General features: G+C 41.0%; 1 protein-coding gene and 1 long non-coding RNA gene across 2 annotated transcripts; one reads left to right on the forward strand and one right to left on the reverse strand.

The window, feature by feature from the left end:
• Positions 1–880: 880 nt before the first annotated feature.
• LOC120357840 lies at positions 881–4857 on the reverse strand. The gene is made up of 2 exons (XM_039449551.1): positions 4469–4857; positions 881–1923 (listed from the first exon to the last, which is right to left on the reverse strand). The coding sequence occupies exon 2, from the start codon at positions 1588–1590 to the stop codon at positions 1042–1044; it is 549 nt and encodes a 182-aa protein (XP_039305485.1). The 5' UTR covers positions 1591–1923; positions 4469–4857; the 3' UTR covers positions 881–1041.
• A 76-nt stretch (positions 4858–4933) lies between these two features.
• Positions 4934–7935, forward strand: LOC120357841. The gene is made up of 3 exons (XR_005574846.1): positions 4934–5212; positions 6744–6879; positions 7465–7935. It is a non-coding gene; the product is annotated as an uncharacterized LOC120357841 (long non-coding RNA).
• Positions 7936–21350: the final 13415 nt, after the last annotated feature.

A 21350-nucleotide genomic window follows, 5' to 3' on the forward strand; every position in this document is an offset into this window, starting at 1 on the left:
TGTATAAGAAACGAAACTATTAAAGTTCACTGCGCGAATTGCAAATGAATCGTTTTCTATGCGATATCTCACGTGTTTTACGTTAAAAAGCGTCGAACAAGCGTTGATCTGCATCAGAAACATAACTATTGATGTTCCAAGCACTAATTGCATATGAATCGTTATCCATGCGATATCTTACGTGTTTTACGTTAAAAAGCGTCAAACAAGCGTGGATCTGCATCAGAAACGAAACTATTGAAGTTCCCTGCGCGAATTGCAAATGAATCGTTATCTATGCGATATTTCACGTGTTTTACGTTAAAAAGCGTCGAATAAGCGTTGATCTGCATCAGAAACAAAACTATTGAAGTTCCCAGCGCGAATTGCCATCGAATCGCTATCTATGCGATATCTCACGTGTTTTACGTTAAAATGCTTTAAACAATCGTTGATCTGCCTCAAAAACGTAACTATTGTATTGCCCAGCGCGAATTGCAAATGAATCGTTATCTATGCGATATCACACGTGTTTTACGTTAAAAAGCGTCGAACAAGCGTTGATCTGCATCAGAAACGTAAGTATTGAAGTTCCCAGCGCGAATTGCAAACGAATTGCTATCTATGCGATATCTCACGTGTTTTACGTTAAAATTCTCCAACCAAGCGTGGATCTTCATCAGAAACGAAACTATTGACGTTTACAGCGAGAATTGCAAATGAATCGTTATTTATGGGATATCTCACGTGTTTTACATTAAAAAGCGTCAAACAAGCGTTGATCTGCATCAGAAACGAAACTATTGAAGTTCCCTGCACGAATTACAAATGAATCGTTTTCTGTGCGATATCTCACGTGTTTTACGTTAAAAAGCGTGGAACAAGCGTTGATTTGCTGTCACGTCCCGGAGGTCGGACACAACCGATTTCGCGCGTACCTCGGTCACACGAAACTGGGGTGCTCTCTTTAATTTCAGGCTACCTGCTGGGCCGGCAATACCTGGGGACGCCGAGAGCTAGGCCGGTAATACGAATGCTAGGTGCAATGATGGAGTAATAACCTTAAGGACGAGCTAGGAAATGTTCCAGATAACTGGTGGGTGGTCCTAACTCTTCAAGGTTTATTATATTCCTGGTTGGAGTTTCCACGCGAGCAGGTTGAGAATCTGTTTCCCTAACTGTATTTATTCCTTCAGGAAGTTGCAAATCATCAGTCGGTTCTAACTTTATGACTGGGAAGTTTTGAGACGAAAGATTATTCTCAAAAGGAGGAGGTGTCGAAGAAGTCACCTGAGTAGTTTCTACTCGTACTGGAAAATTCAATAAAACTCGGTTTCTTTGTGCGATCACTAGTTGACTCTGATTTGGCCTATGGTACTCTATAAATGTATCATTAAAATTTATTGATGCTGCAGAAAGAGCCGTTCTCAATAACTGTAGAGACTGCTCGTTAGTGCTTGGAGTGTTTTCTCGTAGAAGTGTTGTTATTTGTTCATCTAATTTCTTTATTTTGTTAACATAATTGTTTCTTGTTCGCAGAAGATTTCTTAATACTGTATTAAAAGAGAGTGCCTTTCTCTTGTTAGCTTGGCTTGTGCCTGTTCGAGACATGAATCTTTTAGGTTAAAGCGTAGTGTATTCTCTTAATGTGTTTGGTTCAATGTAATTGTCTGAAAATTGTATTAAAATAACGTTCCGATATTCTGAATGAGTTGGTAAGTTAGGTTATTGTTAATTACATGTATTTGTAATGCTTACTGATGGAATTTCCATATTAAACGCTGCTGAGATAACGTGAGATAATTCTGCTGGATTTCTAGAGTAAAAGTTGATCGCGTTATTATATAGTAAAAGTTTACCAAATAACAAAGGGGTAATTCGTTGATCGAATACCGTCTTCTAATTCGATATCTATCAATTCACAAGGGTTGCAAGAATCTATTTCTGGAAATATAGTTAAATTATGTTCTTCACTAAAATTTGTAATTGGGTTTTCTTCGTTTAAAGGATCACAATATTCTATCAAATCAAAAGTGGGGTTTGGGTTCAGCAAGTCTTCATATTCTAAAGTATTCGGAAGATAAGGATCTAAATCTTCTTCAAACTCGAAGGGGTTTAACGTAGGTTGTTCTATCTGATTTATTTCTTCGAGTATAACAATTACGTGAATGGTACAATTTGGGAGAGGGGAGAAGGAGTATTGGATGATTGACGCAATCGTGACTCGTAATTACGGGCTATGCGCTTAGTTAATCAACTCAACTAAGGATGGGTATTCGCGAAAAGCTGATGTGATCGTGACATATGAGAATACGCTACTCATCGACTAATCGCTCGAGGGACAGGGAATGGAAATGTAGTACCTTTCAAATTTTAAGTTTCATAGCTTAATGTAAATTGAATCTGGATTTCACTTTAAGAAATCGTACTTCATGAATTCTTTTGACAATAAGGATTATTAAAAATATTTCTAAGTTTCAATGACTCAAAAAAAAATTGGCGAGAGGTTCCCCTTAGAAAATTGGCTTTCATGAATTTTTCTGACACTTTAATAAGTCTCGGAAAAATTTCTAAGTTATCTGGAAAAATAAAAATTTGAACAGAGATTCCCCTTAGAAATTTAGCTTTCGCAAAATTTTCTGACACTTTAGCTTGTGAAAGAAAATTTATCAGTCATCTGTTTAAAGAAATAGTATTGATTGGTGAATAAGTGACGTGAAACTGAGTAAAACTATTCGTTGAATATTCAATGTTTTATTGATACTAAATTTGTTTAATAACTGTAATGCTTTTCAAAATGTGCTTTTCAATAAGTTAGCAAAATTTGTGCTAACTCTCAAAGACAAGGAACGTCGGCTCTTGCTTCTGGTAATGCAAGAATTCCGTTCAACTTGAACCTTCTGAATGCTTGTTAGCTAAAATTCACGCATCAAGATTTCTTTAGTTGGTTTTCATTCAAGGAACGCAAGCTTCCGCTCATCTGAGAGAGAGCGCTATTTCCCGTTCTCTCGGAGTGGTTTCCTCCAAGGAACGCAAGCTTCCGCTTGTCTAATTAGAAAGCGCTATTTCCCGTTCTCTCGAAATGTAGGAAAGTGAGCTAGAATTTTATGGAGCTTTCTTTAAGCAGAAATTTTCGCTCCAACTTGCAAATTTTGCAAGGCTTCTAGATTATGGGGGATTACCACCCATGTAAAGGTAGAAGGATTTTGATGAACGCAAACAATCGCTCGTCCAGTTTGGAAAGCGCTATTTCCCGTTCTTCCGAAACATAGGGAAAAGGAACTACTCCAGCTATAGGTAAGTAGCGACTTGTCGTCAGTTTCCTCTGGTGGGTATTTTACGCCAACTCTAAGGAAACATGAACTCCAGCTTTCTTAAGTGGGTGTATCACGCCAGCTATAAGAAAGCACGGACTGCCACAGCTCTCCTTTAGTGGGTACAAGGTAAAGACGCACACCTGCTTGGTGCTATTCCGAAGAAAAGCACACGACAGTACTTAGTCAACACAAGCTGCATTGCACCCAATCAAGCATCGAAGAATGGCAAGCTGAGATAACTTTCGCCAGAGCAGCTTAACCATTCAGCTTGAAAAGGGGGAAGACGGATATAAGGTGTCAGGTAGTTCAAGAATTCTTGATGGGAAAATATTCTAAGTTTTATTTCCCAAAAAAAAATTGACAGAGGTCTGTTTGCGAGAAGAGACCTTTTCAGTTTCACTTATCACTTTCACTGAAGTTACTGAATTTAATTTTTTTTGCAAGATTATTGTGCTAAATTTTCAACATAAATTGTGAAAATTGGTTTATTTTAACAAGAATCTTCAAGATACGCGTGATTTAATGTATTACTTTCACTATGTCAAATTTTTACAAAATGTATAATTTTATTTCCTTTTCAAAGCCACTAGATATAGTAATGTGAGACAATGTCAATGTCAAATTATTCATCACAAAATTCTGATACATGCAAATTTCTGACATATACATATATATGTGTGCAATTTTATTTCCAAGTCACTGGATACATAAATTAGTTATTTAAAATTTTCTATTTTCTTCCTCTCTTTTTCACAATAGTTATTTAGAGATGTTCACAGTTTCAAAATATGGCAAATTTATTGTCATATGGATTTCTTAAGTTTTTCTCTAAGTTCTGATTTCTGAGACACTAGGTATATTGAAAATTATTTAAATTGAATCAAAATATTATAACAAAGAGGCCCGTAAGGTTTTATTTGATTATTTTATTCTAAATCAAGGATATTAATTTTTTTAAATTTCATGAGTACGTAGACAAGGGGGGGGGGAATACATGAGTGCAGTTACAATATGGGGGATACTAGATCGTCAATAAAAATTTGTCAAATGGATGCTTGATACAAAAGGCCGTTTTAACATTCAGCGTAAGTACACATATATACATATAGTGTTACACATATATATATATATTTATATATTTATATTAGTATGTTAATGTATTAGCAACTTACCCTTTTTATATTTCCTCGTCGATTTTCAACAAGACAAAACAAGACAAGACTGCTCACGTCGGCTCTGGAACGTAGCAGATGAAGTAGCAGACCTCTGCAGTGGCTTCTAGCTCAAGGCAGGGATAAAATAATAAGTCGACGATTCTTCAAGGCTCGTAGTTGCGTTCAAGACTTTATTCTCAAATACGCTGATTGTCAAAATGCATAGCAAGAGACGACTCGAGAAACAAAGTTTCCACGGACGTCCTTACCGCACTCAGGGACTCACTCTGAGAAAATCAGAATGAAGAGCCAAATTGCTAATGTCAAAGTGCATAGCAAGAGACGACTCGAGAAACAAAGTCTCCACGGACGTCCCTGCCGCACTTACGGACTCACTCTGAGAGAATCAGAATAAAGAGAGCCAAATTGTTAATGTCAAAGTGCATAGCAAGAGACGACTCGAGAAACAAAGTCTCCACGGACGTCTTTGCCGCACTTACGGACTCACTCTGAGAGAATCAGAATAAAGAGAGCCCCAAAATTGTTCCGCGGGGCGCGTATTTATGAGTGCGCGAAAAGCGTTAGAGGGGCACGCCGTTCCCCACCGTGCGATCGTAGGGGAAGCAGCAAGCTCCTCCTTTTCTTTAAGTGAATCCGTGAGCACAGTTCTTTGTTCTTTAATATACATTTTAAAATAAACGCAATTGTTTAAACAATATGATTTTCAGCTTAAAATAACGAGAACAATAAGTTGTATCGTCGGTATGCATTACATTAATCTAATACATATAATTCAACGATAAAACAAAAAAAATTCGATTATTATTATAAATTGTTTAAATTTTGCAATAAAAATATTTTAAACATAAAGTCGGGTGCTTAATTAGTTTAACTGTATGTTTCTGTAAAGTTGCGACCATCCGTTTGCGCGTAATTGAATCGGAAAGAAAATGAATTTTTTCTACATAGGCTTATGCATAAGTACATCTCTCTTGCTTTCACGGCGAGAATGTTCAATAAAATGGTCGATTGCTGGAAAACGGTTTGACGTAGGATTGTAGGGCTTGAATACAATCCTAATTGTTATACTTTTATCACTCCGTTATCAATGATTTATAAAAATTAAATATAAGAGTGTTCTCATATTAGAGGTTACCTGTCAAAAATTTTCAAATTTTAAAAATTAATATTTTCAAAACTAATAAGGTTGAAGATTTGAAACTTGGTATTAAGCTTTAGTACCACAAGAAGTTTTTGTGTGTAAAATTTCATATTCCTAGGGTCAATAGTTTCAAAGCTGGGTCTAGGTCCATTTTTATGTATTTCGCTTTATCGACTTTATACTTAGCTAATAAGAAAAAATCAAAATCTTCGAAACTAATAAGGTTGAAGATTTAAAACTTGGTATTAAGTTTTAGTATCACAAGAAGCTTTTGCGTATAAAGTTTCATATTTCTAGGGGCAATAGTTTCGGATCTGTATCTGGGTCCACTTCATATATTTGACATCTACGTTGAAAAATTTCAAAATTCAAAAATCAATATTTTCAAAACTAATGAAGTTAAAGATTTGATACTTGGTATTAAGCTTTAGTACCACAAGAAGTTTTTGTATATAAGATATCATATTCCTAGGATCAATAGTTTCGAAGCTAGGTCTAGATCCATTTTTATGTATATTTCTCTTTAGCGACTTTATTCAGCTAACTCGAAAATTAAAATTTCTGAAACTAATAAAGGTAAAGATTTAAGACTTGGTATTAAGTTTTGTACCACAAGAAGTTTTTGTGTACAAAGTATCATATTTTTAGGATCAATAGTTTCGAAGCTGTATCTGAATCCAATTTATATTTTTTCGCTTCGTTGACTTTATACTTAGCATATGCCTATGCAATATTTTAAGGAAAGAAAGCTTTATATTTCCTAAACGGGTTATCCGATTCTTATAGAATTTTAAACTTAAGTGTATAAAAATATTGCCTATTGAAGGGAATAGGTGGGAATTGTGTAATATGTCAATTAAGAAAATTTGTCTGTCTGTCTGTACATAGGCGTAATGCATACCTGTATATCTATATATATTAGTTCACTATTAAAATTTGTTCAAAAATTAATGGAGACCTTTATTAATTTATTTCCTTTCCTATATTGTTTCTAGAAGCAAGATGCATCTTTTATACTTATAAATTTTAATTTCTTTACCTTACTTTGTAGTTAAAAAATGGTAGTAGTTGTTAACTTATATATTGTGTCCATAGATATTGTAAAATATGAATTTGTTTCAATTAAATTAGGCTTCCACCTGCAACGTTCTGTCCGTGGCGATGTACTAAATTGAACTGAGAGAATTTGTTTATATTACTTTATCATTCGCGTGACGTATTTGTCACTGAGGCCGCATCACCTATGCTTCAAGAGGATGCTCTATGGGTATTGCATATGATTTTAAATATATTTTTTATTGTAGCTCTTGAACGGTAAATCAGAAAAATACGAGATTTAGTATTTAGATGTATAGAATCATTGTCTTGCTTGGGGAAGTGGTAAGAAATGTGTAAGTGTTGCCGAAAAATTGGTTTCAATTTGAACACTGCCTATGTATTTGCGTACGTCCGTGCGTTGCCTTGTATGTGTGCGTGTGTCGGTGTCCGACGGCAAGAGCTTGCCGTGGCAAATTTCGGTCTATTCTATGTGACTTGTAACATCTACAATTCAGAAATGGGTAAACTTGGCAAAATGAAATTTGGCAAGCATGTTCACAAAGGTTCATTCTACGTTGACGTTAAGTCTGACGATGAGGGGGAAGGGGGTTTAGCAGTAATAAGCTTTACCTTTTACGTTATTTTTACATTACATGTATTATCCGTGATTTCTTATATCAAAGAATTATTTCCTTTTTAAGTTGATTTTATGATCGGAGAAATTTATTTGCAATTGTAAATCAAATTATTTACCGTTATTTTTTAATTGTTAATAATAATTGTTATAGTTTAACAGGTTTTAATCTGATTTTAGATCTGTTACTTGAGCTCGCAAGCCGTCGCTGAGAAGATACGACTATGAAGATTCCTCGCTTGCTTAAAGTGCGATATACCTGTAGTAATCGTTAGTTGCAAATTGAACTTGTTAGTTAACTAATTGAGCTAGAGATGTGAAATTGAACCTTTAATTGTAAAATGTCATTCCCTTTTACGTGCCCGTATCAGAAATATTAAATATGTATTATTTAAAGAATATTCTTATTTGACTTGTCTATGTAGTAGGCACTCACGTACATGCTGTGTGTATGTGTGAGTGTATGCATGTGCAGTGAAAAGTGATTTTATACCGTTCTTACTTTATAAGTTAATAACTTTTAAACTAATACGTAAAAAGTTTTGAAATTTTGCAAGTGTGTTCCTTAATGTTTGTTTTAAATCGTATTTAAGTTTAGTGATTAAGAGATGTATTGTTTAATTGTAATAAAATATTAACTTAGCAAAATGACATATTTCAGATATGCTTTAAAGTATAGAGCGGGTTTTTGTACCAAATATTCTTCATTTACGCTATCTTACAAAATAGTTAATTTCATCGGCAAAGGGCGTTAATTCATGAGAATTGTTTATTAGATGGACAATTGTTAATTTGTTAGATTTTAATAAACAATATACTTTATGTTATAGGAAGTTTGTTCTGGCGACTGACTATTTTTGCTGACTTTATATAATTTCGGCAAGTTCGTATAGCTACGACGATCTACAACTTATTTGACATATATCTTATGCAATAATTTTTAATTAACAATTGTATTAGTCGTTCCGTTTTCAAGTAAAAATTATGAAATAAAAATTTTAATAATAACAAAATATTATTTTTAATTTGACGGTTATAGAAATTTAATAAGATTTACATGGGAAAAGTTCATATTTTACAAGTATAAGGCTATGCGTTTCTCGTGTACCCTGTGTATACGCCATCTTGTCATACCGAAGTACGCGTATAACATGAAAATTTGGAATTTTATATTGTAAAAACCATTAGTCTTGAAGAATTGAAATTTTAGGAAAGTATTCTTTAGTTTATGCTTTTTGTTTTTTAATAATACTTTAAAGTCGTAGGGTTGATCGTTTAGTTGTTATAAACAATTAAAGTTTCATTATTAACGGAATTTTTTATAATAAATTGGAGTTACTTAGAGCTCAGTCCTATAATGCATAATGATCCTTAGGTCCATATGAATAAAAGTGTAACGCTGGTACTTTTTCGGCGTCGGTTACGGAATTTTAGGTTCAGGATCGTATGCTCGGATGTGCTCGCCGGATGTCCGGGCTCGTGTCGAAATGATAACGCCGTATTTTGGTAGTAAAAATGAAAGAGGTCAAATATATTTAGCTATACTTTAGTACAAATGAAATTATACAGTTTCGATATCGTCATCGGATAATACTGAGCTCCTTGTACAACATTACGGCCCTCAATTGCGCGGTCGTCGGCCCGCGTGAAATCAAGAGAACAATCACGTGGTATTCGAATAGTGTCGCGGCACTTAACGGCGCGGTCGTCGGCCCGCGTGAATTTAAGAGAACATGTCGCAACGTATTTGCGCGGTACTTAATATCTAAACGGAAAGGACTTTAACAATTCGGAAACGGACGGACAGTGACTAGGCGCTTTGCGCGCGGAAGTAGCAAGCGGGGTTGCTCGGTTTAACAACATAGATCTATATACAAAGTTCGCGGCGGAACGTGCGATGTCGGAACGGACTCGCGGTTATCGCAATGTAACGACTCGGATGAGTCGTGTGATCTACGGACGGCTTCGGTTTACGCTCTATGCGTACGGTATCCGTTTGTTAGAGTGGCCGCGCGGCGGTCCACTCTAATGCCGTGCTCGGGGCCCGATTGGCCCGTGCGGTTGACCGGTTACGGTCTCGGTACTCGACGCCCTCGCGCTGTGCGCGGGCTGTCGACGGGGTCGGCCGGTTCGGCCTCATCTCGCGGGGTTAGCCCGGGAGGTACGGTGGCGGACACTGGAACGGTGTCGGCGCGGACGGTCCCCGAGAATTCCCGGGGACACTCGGAACGGTCTGGTCGGAGTGGCCGGACGACGAGAATGCCCGTCGTCCAGCCGAACGGAAACGGAATTGCCGTGCGGGTAGAATACCCGCCGCACGGCGCAACGGATTCGGATCGGATTTAGCCGGACGTACGGGAATGCCCGTTGTCCGGCCGGACGGTCTGGATTGGCCGCGTGACGAGGATGCCCGTCACACGGCTGATCGGATTGGATGGCCTGCGCGACGAGAATGCCCGTCGCACGGCTGAGCGGATCGGATTGGCCGAGCATACCCGGCCTCGGGGACGACGGTTTTACCCGTCGCGGGAAGGCTGGAACGAGAATGCCCGTTCCCGAGGAGGTGCTCGAGAATCCCCGAGCTAGGAGGCGCCGAGTATGCCCAGCGCTGGAAAGGATCCGATGAGATCGGATGTTCGGACGGATCTGTTTTACGTTGCCCACTGCCGGCTTATATATCGTTCCGCGCGGCTGGACGGACCAATCAGCGCGCGCGGACGGGCCGGCTAGAGTGGGAGCGCTTTCGGAACGCGGCGCGTAGCGCGTCGGTCGCGCGCGGTAGCATGCGGTGGTCTTACGTAAGCCGATTGCACGCGCGTGGGTCTTACGTAAGATACACGTGCTCGGCTGCGGTGCGTTCGACGGTTGGTCGGTCCGGAGTGGCGGCACGGTGGAGATGGCGTATTGTTACACCACCTCCCCCGTTTAAAGTGGCGAACTTAGGCCACTACGCCGGGAATTCCCGCACGTAGTGGCACTGCCCGTCATGGCCAAAGCGGAGGGTGTATCTCATCCCCCCGATGCGTGCCTTATACTTCCGCGTGATGTGGGCGGCGTGGTACGGTACGCTAATGGTGATGTCGTCGCGTATCGGTACTACTACGGGTAGGTGCGTCGGTCGGCTGGCGGCGGTGGTTTCTTTGATTGCGGCTGGAGGTGGCGGTAACGCGGTTGCGTCGGTGGCGACTGTCTGCGGCGCAGTCGCTGGTGCGGTCGTCGTAGTTGTTGATGCCGGTGACCTTCTGGTAGCCGTGCCCTGGTCCGGTGATGCAGCGGTGGCCGCGTTGGGTCGCTGGGTGCTGCCTGGCGTCTCGTCCAGGTCGGATAAATCCCCGAATAGGTCACGTAGTTTGTCCCGGGTTTTCTCCGGTACTATAGGCGGGATCACAAGCCCGTCTGGTTGTTTTGGTGCCAATGTCGGTCGTGCCTTGACCTTCGTTCGGTCATGCGCTTGTCGGCGTTTCGGTTGCTTAGGCGGTGGCGGCAACACCTCCAAAAGACTCTGCCACTTGCGTGCCGTGGTTGCGGATGATCGCTGTATAGCGCAGCCCACCGCCGGGGGTGGGCGCTTGCCTGTTGCGGGTGGCTGCGGCCGCGTTGGTTTCCGCGCGGCGGCATCTTCGGCTGGCGGACGGTCGGTGCTCCCTCGGATGAGGCTGGGGCCAGGGGCGCGAATCATTGGCACCCTCCGTCGCCTCCTTGACGGTGCGGTCATCAAATTCCGCAGGCGGTCGGGAGTCATTGATGCGGCCGCGGTCGTTGGGCATGGTGGTGCGTGCGGTCGTGGCGTTTCTTGGTCGGGGCGTGCCCCGGGTATCCCTGGGCCAGCTGCTCGCTGATGGCTGGTGGTGTTGGTCGCCAGTCTCTCGGTGGTGAACAGATGCGCTTGCCCTGTTGCTGTGGCCATTGCTTGTTCCCATAGCAGTTCGAACTCGGCGTCGTCGGCCGGTGCGGTGAGTAGTGCGTCCAGTGTTTCCATGTTGGGGGAGAACTTTCTGCGGTTTTTCGTCCTGCGGAAGGCTCCTTATATACTCGTCCTGGACCGGGAGAGGTACCCCCTTCTCCTGGGGGAGCCATGTTCCGGACACGTGTTGTTCACGAGGTCTGTTTTTTAGCGGTGTCAATGCCTCGGTTAAAATCTGCCGCTTCATCCTTCGCGGCATGAGTGTCGTCTGCTGGAGCCTTCTGCTCCGCTGACGTCAGGGTCAGAATTGGTCAGATCAGAATGGTACCCCAGGTGCGCTTGGACTCGGTCGAGTATCCTCGGTGCGTTCGGGTCGGCGGTTTCTGTGCGGCGGTCGCGGTTTACCGGTGAAAACAGTCCCGGTCGGTCGGTAAAGACGGTAACCGCTTAGCGCGGAACAAGACCTAAAACGGGGCCGGTCACGGTTCGCCAGGAGACTTCGAGAGGGACGATCGGTTTCGGCTTAAGGCCACTATCAGGCAAGCAGGGAAACGCATGGACGTGAGCGGTCGGCGGGAACGGTTTTCGGGGATGATTCTCGGATAGGGTCCCTGCTTCTCGGGAGGGGATACAAATAACATTAACGGTCGCGGTCTATCCAATCGGCGGAGGCGATCGCGGACTTAGGGGATAACGGTTGGACCATGAAAAAAAACAGTCATGGTCGGCGGACGCGGTTTCGTTTTATTAAAAAAACGAAAAAATTTTCGGAGACAAAGGAAACACGTATGGCACGGGACGATTAGTAGAAAATGATCAGATAGTAAGAAACGGTGACGGTGGGACATACAAGATGTACGAAAATTTTAAAAAGAAAAACGGTGACGGTTTATCGCGAAAATTATGTACGGAAGTGATCGGTCACGAAAACAAAAAACAAACCGGTCTATTGGTAGGGACGGTCACGGTCTATCGGAGAAGAAAAGAAAAAAAAAACCTACATACGGAACGAGAGGTTATCGGAAAAAAAAAAAAAAAAAACGGTCCCTGTTCGGGCGCCATGTAACGCTGGTACTTTTTCGGCGTCGGTTACGGGATTTTAGGTTCAGGATCGGATGCTCGGATGTGCTCGCCGGATGTCCGGGCTCGTGTCGAAATGATAACGCCGTATTTTGGTAGTAAAAATGAAAGAGGTCAAATATATTTAGCTATACTTTAGTACAAATGAAATTATACAGTTCCGATATCGTCATCGGATAATACTGAGCTCCTTGTACAACATTACGGCCCTCAATTGCGCGGTCGTCGGCCCGCGTGAAATCAAGAGAACAATCACGTGGTATTCGAATAGTGTCGCGGCACTTAACGGCGCGGTCGTCGGCCCGCGTGAATTTAAGAGAACATGTCGCAACGTATTTGCGCGGTACTTAATATCTAAACGGAAAGGACTTTAACAATTCGGAAACGGACGGACAGTGACTAGGCGCTTTGCGCGCGGAAGTAGCAAGCGGGGTTGCTCGGTTTAACAACATAGATCTATATACAAAGTTCGCGGCGGAACGTGCGATGTCGGAACGGACTCGCGGTTATCGCAATGTAACGACTCGGATGAGTCGTGTGATCTACGGACGGCTTCGGTTTACGCTCTATGCGTACGGTATCCGTTTGTTAGAGTGGCCGCGCGGCGGTCCACTCTAATGCCGTGCTCGGGGCCCGATTGGCCCGTGCGGTTGACCGGTTACGGTCTCGGTACTCGACGCCCTCGCGCTGTGCGCGGGCTGTCGACGGGGTCGGCCGGTTCGGCCTCATCTCGCGGGGTTAGCCCGGGAGGTACGGTGGCGGACACTGGAACGGTGTCGGCGCGGACGGTCCCCGAGAATTCCCGGGGACACTCGGAACGGTCTGGTCGGAGTGGCCGGACGACGAGAATGCCCGTCGTCCAGCCGAACGGAAACGGAATTGCCGTGCGGGTAGAATACCCGCCGCACGGCGCAACGGATTCGGATCGGATTTAGCCGGACGTACGGGAATGCCCGTTGTCCGGCCGGACGGTCTGGATTGGCCGCGTGACGAGGATGCCCGTCACACGGCTGATCGGATTGGATGGCCTGCGCGACGAGAATGCCCGTCGCACGGCTGAGCGGATCGGATTGGCCGAGCATACCCGGCCTCGGGGACGACGGTTTTACCCGTCGCGGGAAGGCTGGAACGAGAATGCCCGTTCCCGAGGAGGTGCTCGAGAATCCCCGAGCTAGGAGGCGCCGAGTATGCCCAGCGCTGGAAAGGATCCGATGAGATCGGATGTTCGGACGGATCTGTTTTACGTTGCCCACTGCCGGCTTATATATCGTTCCGCGCGGCTGGACGGACCAATCAGCGCGCGCGGACGGGCCGGCTAGAGTGGGAGCGCTTTCGGAACGCGGCGCGTAGCGCGTCGGTCGCGCGCGGTAGCATGCGGTGGTCTTACGTAAGCCGATTGCACGCGCGTGGGTCTTACGTAAGATACACGTGCTCGGCTGCGGTGCGTTCGACGGTTGGTCGGTCCGGAGTGGCGGCACGGAGGAGGGGCGTATTGTTACAAAAGATATAAGTGCGAACTTTTCATGTGTAGCCGTTTTTGCAATAAAAATTTATTAAGTTCTTAAATAACTTTTGAATTGCTTCTAAACTATTTAAGTTAAAGACGTGAAATTTAAATCGTAAATATAGTTTTTAATTCCGAATAGTTTGATAACATTTTTATTCTCCTGAGGTTAATTGTTATTGATTATAAAATGCAAAATGTATTTATTCTTAAACCGTTTAAAATATCGCTATGAAAATTGAACTACAGGGTCATTTTATGATTCTAATTAATTAGATATTATGTTCAACCCTTAATTTTGACATAGGGGTAACTTTATATATATATAGGGTATTCAATATATAAAGTATGTGAGACACACGAGGTATATGAGTGATACATAAGATATTCACTTTAAAAATTTATTACTTTTAAACTATTTGTTGGAAAAATTCGAAACCTAGGGGGTTGTTGCTAACTATTTAAGGGGTAATTTTTCTCATGGGGGTGGTTTTGATCTGAGGGGGTAATTTTGAGAAAAAATTATTTCGAAGTCGGGAGTATGTCCATAGTGTTCGGCTCTGCTTCCTTTCTTGCGGAGTGCAGTTTGAGCGAAGTGGGGAGGGGGGGGTGAGCAACTTTGAAAATTCCTATCTCCGAAACGGTTAGAGATTAAGAGTTCAAACAAATTCCTAAAATTATTTTCGAGGAAGGCGCTTCTGATGTATATCTTGAATTTTTAATAAATTGTTTATTTAAACAATTGGAAAAGTTGATATTTTTGATTCAAACAAAAGGTGTATAGTTGAATTCTAGGTGTCCAAAGAAGTTGTACGATAAGTTTTATAAAAATTCTAGATTTATATTTTGTTTAAACAAATTAAAAGTTTATTGTAAATATTAATACGGGTGATAAATATTAGTATGGGCTTATAGCGGAGGTGAAACGGTATTAATGCCAATACATAGCTCACCTAGTCATCGTAAAATTTTTGATATTGTTATATTATTTTGGGTTAAATAAGTTAAATTTGGGCATACTTCCTGTGTGATTGTTTAGACCTTCAATTATTAGTAATTTTATGTCCTATGAGTTTTTGAGGTTATCGGTCAAAAATTTTGAAGTTATGATAAAACTAAGAAAATGGTATTATTTCATCCCGATTTTATAAATGTCCTAATGCGGGTTGTGTACCGAAACTAACTGTATAGTTTAGGTTTTTTAATAAAATTATTCTAGTTTATTTATTTACTATTGAAAATTTATTTAAGTTATGGACATGGGACTGCGGTTCTCGTGTTCAGGGCGAGAGATTACGCAATTAATGTCATATAAAAATTTTAGCTTGTCGATCAAAATTTTGAGGTACAAAATATTTTTAAGATATTAAATTTTTGAAAATAATTCTATTCAGTGTAACATGTAGAGTGTGGCTAATAGTTGGAGAATTTATAGAAATCAAATTTATTTTATTCACCAAAAATTTAATATTAATTATTTTAAAATTGTATTTTTAACAAAATTAGGTATTCACATTTGTATGGGTATTATTGTGCCGGCAACCAAGACATTATTTGACCAAAAGTTGTTTAGTTGATTTTAACACGTCTTTGGTTATTAGAATTTTAATTTTAAGAATTGGAAACCATGCTGCCATCGATTAGTCAAGGCGTCAAGAGTAGGCAGGTAAGTGTAAAATTATTTATGTTTCAAAATGTGTCATTTCAAATCTGTCTTGTCAGGACTGAAAGAAGAAAGGGTTAAGGCAATATTCTTACCTTGGTTGATCACTACAAACGGAGTCATACGTTTGTCATGATTGCAAAATTTAAACTGAAATATCTTAAAGCTAACTTATATTCTATCGGTTAAAAATCGCAACGCGGTTAATACACGTGTTACGGTCGCAAGAATAGTAATAGTTGAACAATTGTGCAAAAGAATAGATTGTAGTTTTGCCATCCCAAGTATAGTGGGGGCTGATAATAAAGTTCAGTAACAGAAATCAAAAACATCGAAGCAAAATAATAAAATTGTAGCAAAACGATAAGGTAATAGCTATAGTCATAAAACTGTTAAATAATATAACTAGTGAAAAATCGTAATTCCGTTATTGAATGCTTATTAGTTGTCGACAGAGTAATAATTATGTGAAAATTATTTGATTGGTAGCCTGGATCGCTCCAGAACTGCCATCAAAGGTTTAAGTGTCAAATCCTTGAAGTTATTGGTTAGTTCTTCGTGGCGTTAGAATGAGAGATGCAATCAATTGGTCGGTTCCAAGTTTGATCTGTTAAACGGCTCGCGAGGTTCGCACGGTCTCGCGGGTCGGTTATTCGCTCGGTTAAGACTGATTTAAATCGTGTAAGATGAGTTTAAACTTGTGTCACTAAAGTTCGTTCAATGCTGCTCTAACTTTGTCAAATATCTGATTAATATTACGTTAAAATTTTAGAGAATTTCGTACAACAGGGAAAAAAAATGACGGGACGTCACATCTCCCCCTTTTTTTAAGACAAATTCCGCTGCGATCGAGGAATTTGGCTAATCTCATCTAATCTTTGATTTAAATCATAGTAAGTATAAGTAGGTGTAGTTACAATGACTGTAGGCTCGATATGTTGTTGCTGATTCTCCGCTGGGCAAGTCGGCGCATCAGTTGTTACTCGACGGTCATTACTTGAGTAGATTGGTTTGCTGACTGCTATCTGTTCATCCTGCTGTTGTTTTTCATCCTTGTCGACTGGTCCTCTGGCCAAGTGAAGAAGGAGGTGAGTAATAGAGCTCCACAAAGCTCCCAGGAGATGCATACTACATCCATATGCAGTGTGCAAAGCGTAACCATGTATCGTAGTGTCGATGATGATTTTTATCAGTCGGATTATCAGAAATATTCCGAATAATCCTGCTGTAGCTGATCCAAATGAGATAAATCCTCGCCAAACTCTGGAGGCTGCTGATTCTGCGATTTTGTTTAGTGCGTCCTCGTCCAACATATTATACAAGGAAACGGTGTTGGGGTCGAACGAGTGTCCGGTTAAGCCTCGGGCAATAGAGTTAAGCACAGCTGGTTTCTCGGCGGGGAACATGATATGTTCTCGTAGCCGTTCTATGTCCTTTTCTGAATAGATTCCGCTGACAGCGAGAGGTCCAGGTGTCAAATAGCTCCAGGTCAATTGGGCCATTGGTTTAAGCTGTTGGGGAGGCAGTTGTCGAACTTGCGGATCCGGTGACATCTGCACCCAGGTGTCTTCGATTCGATACAGAGTGGGCATTTCGTGGTTGCATTCTCGTTGATTTCCCACCTTAGTAAGTATTCTGGACTTCGGAGTCAGGAACATGCTGGTGTTGTGCACGGTTACTGGAAGTTCCGTGTAACACTCCTTAGGTCGGCGCACGGTGGCGTCGATTGGTATGCATTTTATTACAAAAATGGCTTCTCCTGCGGTGACAGCCATGTATCCAGGTCCTTTCATTAGTCGGTATGCAAACTCGTCAGGTTGTAACGTAGCAAAAGACAAGGCGTTGGTGATTACTTGTCTCTCGAGTTCACACTTTTGTTGCATCACATTGTGGTATAACGAAACCATTTGTTGTCGAATGTGTTTTTCAACGTACACGAACTTAGAGTTCATGTATGCAAAAATGTCTAGGTTTTCCATGGGGATCTGCTTCCGGTTGGAAGGAGTATCTCCTTTACTCGTTTCCAATATAAAGAGTTTCGGATGCTCGGTGCGGAACAGCGTGTAACCGCACAGAGGCATTTCTCGAGTTTTAGTAAGTGCAAATGTTGTGTCTTGCGTAGTAAGGCTGTAGACCACTGAGGAGTCCGAGTTGGTCGAATCCTCCTGCATCTTTGTTGCTCGTCCTTCGTAAAGTACGTCGTACTGGTGAAAGTCACAGGGTGATACCGGGGCGACTTTCCAGAATGAATATCCATCGTCTGAATCAAGGCAAGTTCCATCTTTTAGTTGACAGACTGTTCCGGATTTCAATATTATTCTACCGGATTCCAAGTGAACTGGAGCGTAGAAAGATCGAAGGGTAATCCTTGCCACTCCTTGTACTATGACGTTGGGCCAAGTTCCAAATTGATCTGAATAGTAAGTTGTTTCGCAGCCTCCTTCATTGTTGGTGCCGCCTGCGAGAGCGATACTTCTAGTAGTGGTTTGATTGACTCTTAGACCCGTCATGAAGTTGTTGGGTCCAAGCGAGAGAGTGCCGTCCTGGAACATCCTCATACACTGGTCGTGACCAACCTCGTGAAGATAGTCTGCTCTGCCGTTGTGGACTGCTGAAATGTGGGAGTGCATTCCGCAATGGTAGACGGTGCGCGAAATTTCCACCTTGCACTGGATAACCTCGGCATAGTTGTACACAGATAACTGCAGTAGCTGTATGTACACATCCGTTGCATTTGCTGCTTTAACGTTTAAATTACACTCGCCTACGTCCACAACGAGATGGTGGTAATATTCAGGTTTTGTCCTCCGCAGTCGTATCCAATGAGGGACGCCACGGGGTTTACAATTACTAAGATTGCAAGTATTATAGACATAGTCTGTAACACACGCGGAGATTCACTTAATTACTGGCTTATAATTACAATTGTTAGTAATATTAAGATAAGAATAATAAACGATATGCAAGGGAACATTATTTGATTCTTCCCCTTTTTTTTTTTTGACCTTTCATATTTTGCGATTTTGTCTTAGCTTTCATAGATTCTCTTATTATTTTGAGGTTACCAAGTTATACTCTAATTAGTTTAAAACTATCTTAACTTATATCTTATATGATTCTGCAACTTATTCGCCAGGGAACGTTTAAGTTGCGCATAAGAAAAGTAAGAGATTATTATGTACGCTCTTAGAAAAATATTTTATTTTATTTGACTTTCATGTTTTCTCGTTCAACTAATTTATGCTATAACGAAGCAATATAATGCATGCTTTGAGATATTGGTACAAGCAAATAACTAATCCTACGCTTTGCAAAACATGGTTGTAATACGATTAAAGTAGTTGTCATAATAAAAGGTTAACGATAAACAAGCTAGCTAGGCACGTGAATAGTAATATAAGTAGTAACATAAAATTCCCTTTTGTTTTCGTAATGCGTTTGATTATAATCTTCATATCCTTAAATCTAATGGTTACAAAATAGCACAAAGATATACTTAGATATTTTCTTAGAGCTAATTAATTCTGCTGTTATTTTTTTCTGAACATGATCAAAGTGACGTTTTAACATTATTACTAACAAGAATTAGTAAGTAGTATATGCATAACAATATAAATTCTTAAGTACTAACGGATATACTTAGTTTTACAAATAACACGTTATTGTGGCTGCACCTTATTACTAGGTAAAAGGGGGTACAATTTTGTTTGATTTTTCTGGCGTGTAAACTATTATTTTTCATTTTGTATTTGGCTTTTCTGTATCATTTTAAAGACTGGATATAATATGATGATATTAATAACAACAAGCAAATGGATATAACAACATAATATTTTTTGTGTTATGTTTCTTACATTTTCTTATTCTAATTTTAAAGTTGATAATCTACGTCATTGACCTTAGTGCAAGGTTAATATAAAAGAATGATACAGAAATTTGATTAAAATATAATTATATAGTGCAAGCGATATATGGATAATAAATCATATATATGTAAGAACGAGATGAAGTAATCATTAGGATAGTTCAGAGGCCTCTGGGAAAATGAAAGCTTGCGCACGTTTTTGCCGAAGTGGTGGACACTTCTCCCATAATTTAAAATATTCCATCCACTTATCGTAGGACCATCGCGTCATATCACCGAATTCGGTCATGTTTGCCTTTATGACGTGATATGGTGGTAACTTAGTTTCGTAGTAACGTATCCCGGATCTATCCTTATGAATCGGTACTATATTTTTAACAAAATACTTAAAATATTTATTCGCCCATGATTCCGTCCAAATCGCGGAAAGATATGGAGCATTCTCCACTGCAATTCTATCGTCTTTCATTATGATAAAATTCACTGGTTCGTTGACAAAATCTATGTAACTATATCCTTTTATCGCTCGGTTCCCAGAGGTGTTGTAAAAGTAGATGTCTATACCAAGACGTAGGCTCAGCTTAGAGGCATCTCGCAGAGCTTTTCGACAACAATCGGTAATGCAAGCTCTTGTAGTGTTTGCACCTTGGTTGGGAACATCTCTTTGTCTATTGCAAACATTTTGGAGTGTCCTTTTGAAACCTTTCTTTGCTGCTATCTATTGGTATAAAGATACGAGAAATTAATTGCTGCTTTTAATATCTTAATATGTCAATACTCAACAATAACGGTGCGCGTGTGCATACGATCCATGAATTTTCTCCGAGCGTGCCTTCAGGATATAAGCTCAGTGAAAGGCCTGCAACAGTCATTTACTTGCCAGTGATCATACAAAGCGTTACGGATCTTACCGTACGCATTGTCGATCAAAACGGACGATTGCTGGATTTTCGAGGGGGGGAAATTACCGTCAGGTTGCACGTTCGAAAACGATAACGCGGCACATGAGATGCTTGTGTTGAGTGGAGCTGAGCGAGCAAAGAGAGATAACGCATTCTTTACAAGACCTGTGACATCATCATCATCATCGATTGATAATCCGACTCGATCAACTGAGAAGCGAAAGAAGCTCAGTGTATCAAACGTTAAATTTTTACAATCACTGGGATTCGCGGTACGACAATCTTGATTAAAAAAAAAGAAAAAATGTCTGATATTCTAAATCGGAGACGAGCCACTCTTTGACGATCGAATTGTCAAGATTGAGACCCATGCTTATTCGCCGTATGCAAACACAACGTACGGGCACAGCGACGAAATAATAATACCCATACAGCAACAGGATTTGTATACATTGCCGTACGAGAGCTTTCTATATGTCGAAGGGAGGCTGACAAAAAAGAAGAAACCTGAGGAGGTCGGCGGTGACGTGGTTTTGAGAAATAATTGTGTTGCGTTTATGTTTGATGAGATAAGATATGAACTCGACGGTGTCGAGATTGATCGTAATAGAAACGTGGGTATAACTAGCTCACTCAAAAACTATGTAACGCTGTCATCCGACAAAAGCGTGATTTTGCGAAATGCTGGCTGTGAAGAACAGTTGACTACCGCTGATGGCTACTTCAACTTTTGCATTCCGCTTTACGTGCTGTTGGGATTCTGCGAAGATTACCGTCGAGTAGTGATCAACGCTCGTCACGAATTGATCTTGATACGAGCGCGCAACGATAACAATTGCCTAAAGGGCAATTCAGCGGTAGAAGCCTGTGATAGAATTGTTTTAAGAATTCAGTGTCGCGAATGCCGCACTACGCCCTGCAAATGTACCTACGAATGAAGATCTCATTATCTATCCAATTAGAAGTATATATATCTATTCAGTATTACGCGTAAGTGCGGCATTCGCCACTGAATCTTAAACAATTCTATCACAGGCTCTACCGCTGAATTGCCCTTTAGGCAATTGTTATCGTTGCGCGCTCGTATCAAGATCAATTCGTGACGAGCGTTGATCACTACTCGACGGTAACCCTCGCAGAATCCCAAC

This window comes from Solenopsis invicta, chromosome 5 (genome assembly GCF_016802725.1).
Source record: "Solenopsis invicta isolate M01_SB chromosome 5, UNIL_Sinv_3.0, whole genome shotgun sequence".
NCBI classification, from domain to species: domain Eukaryota; kingdom Metazoa; phylum Arthropoda; class Insecta; order Hymenoptera; family Formicidae; genus Solenopsis; species Solenopsis invicta.

Bases quoted from the DNA above. Each gene is read 5' to 3' on its own strand.
- LOC120357840 (XM_039449551.1), bottom strand. From the start codon at position 1,590: ATGTCTCGAACAGGCACAAGCCAAGCTAACAAGAGAAAGGCACTCTCT.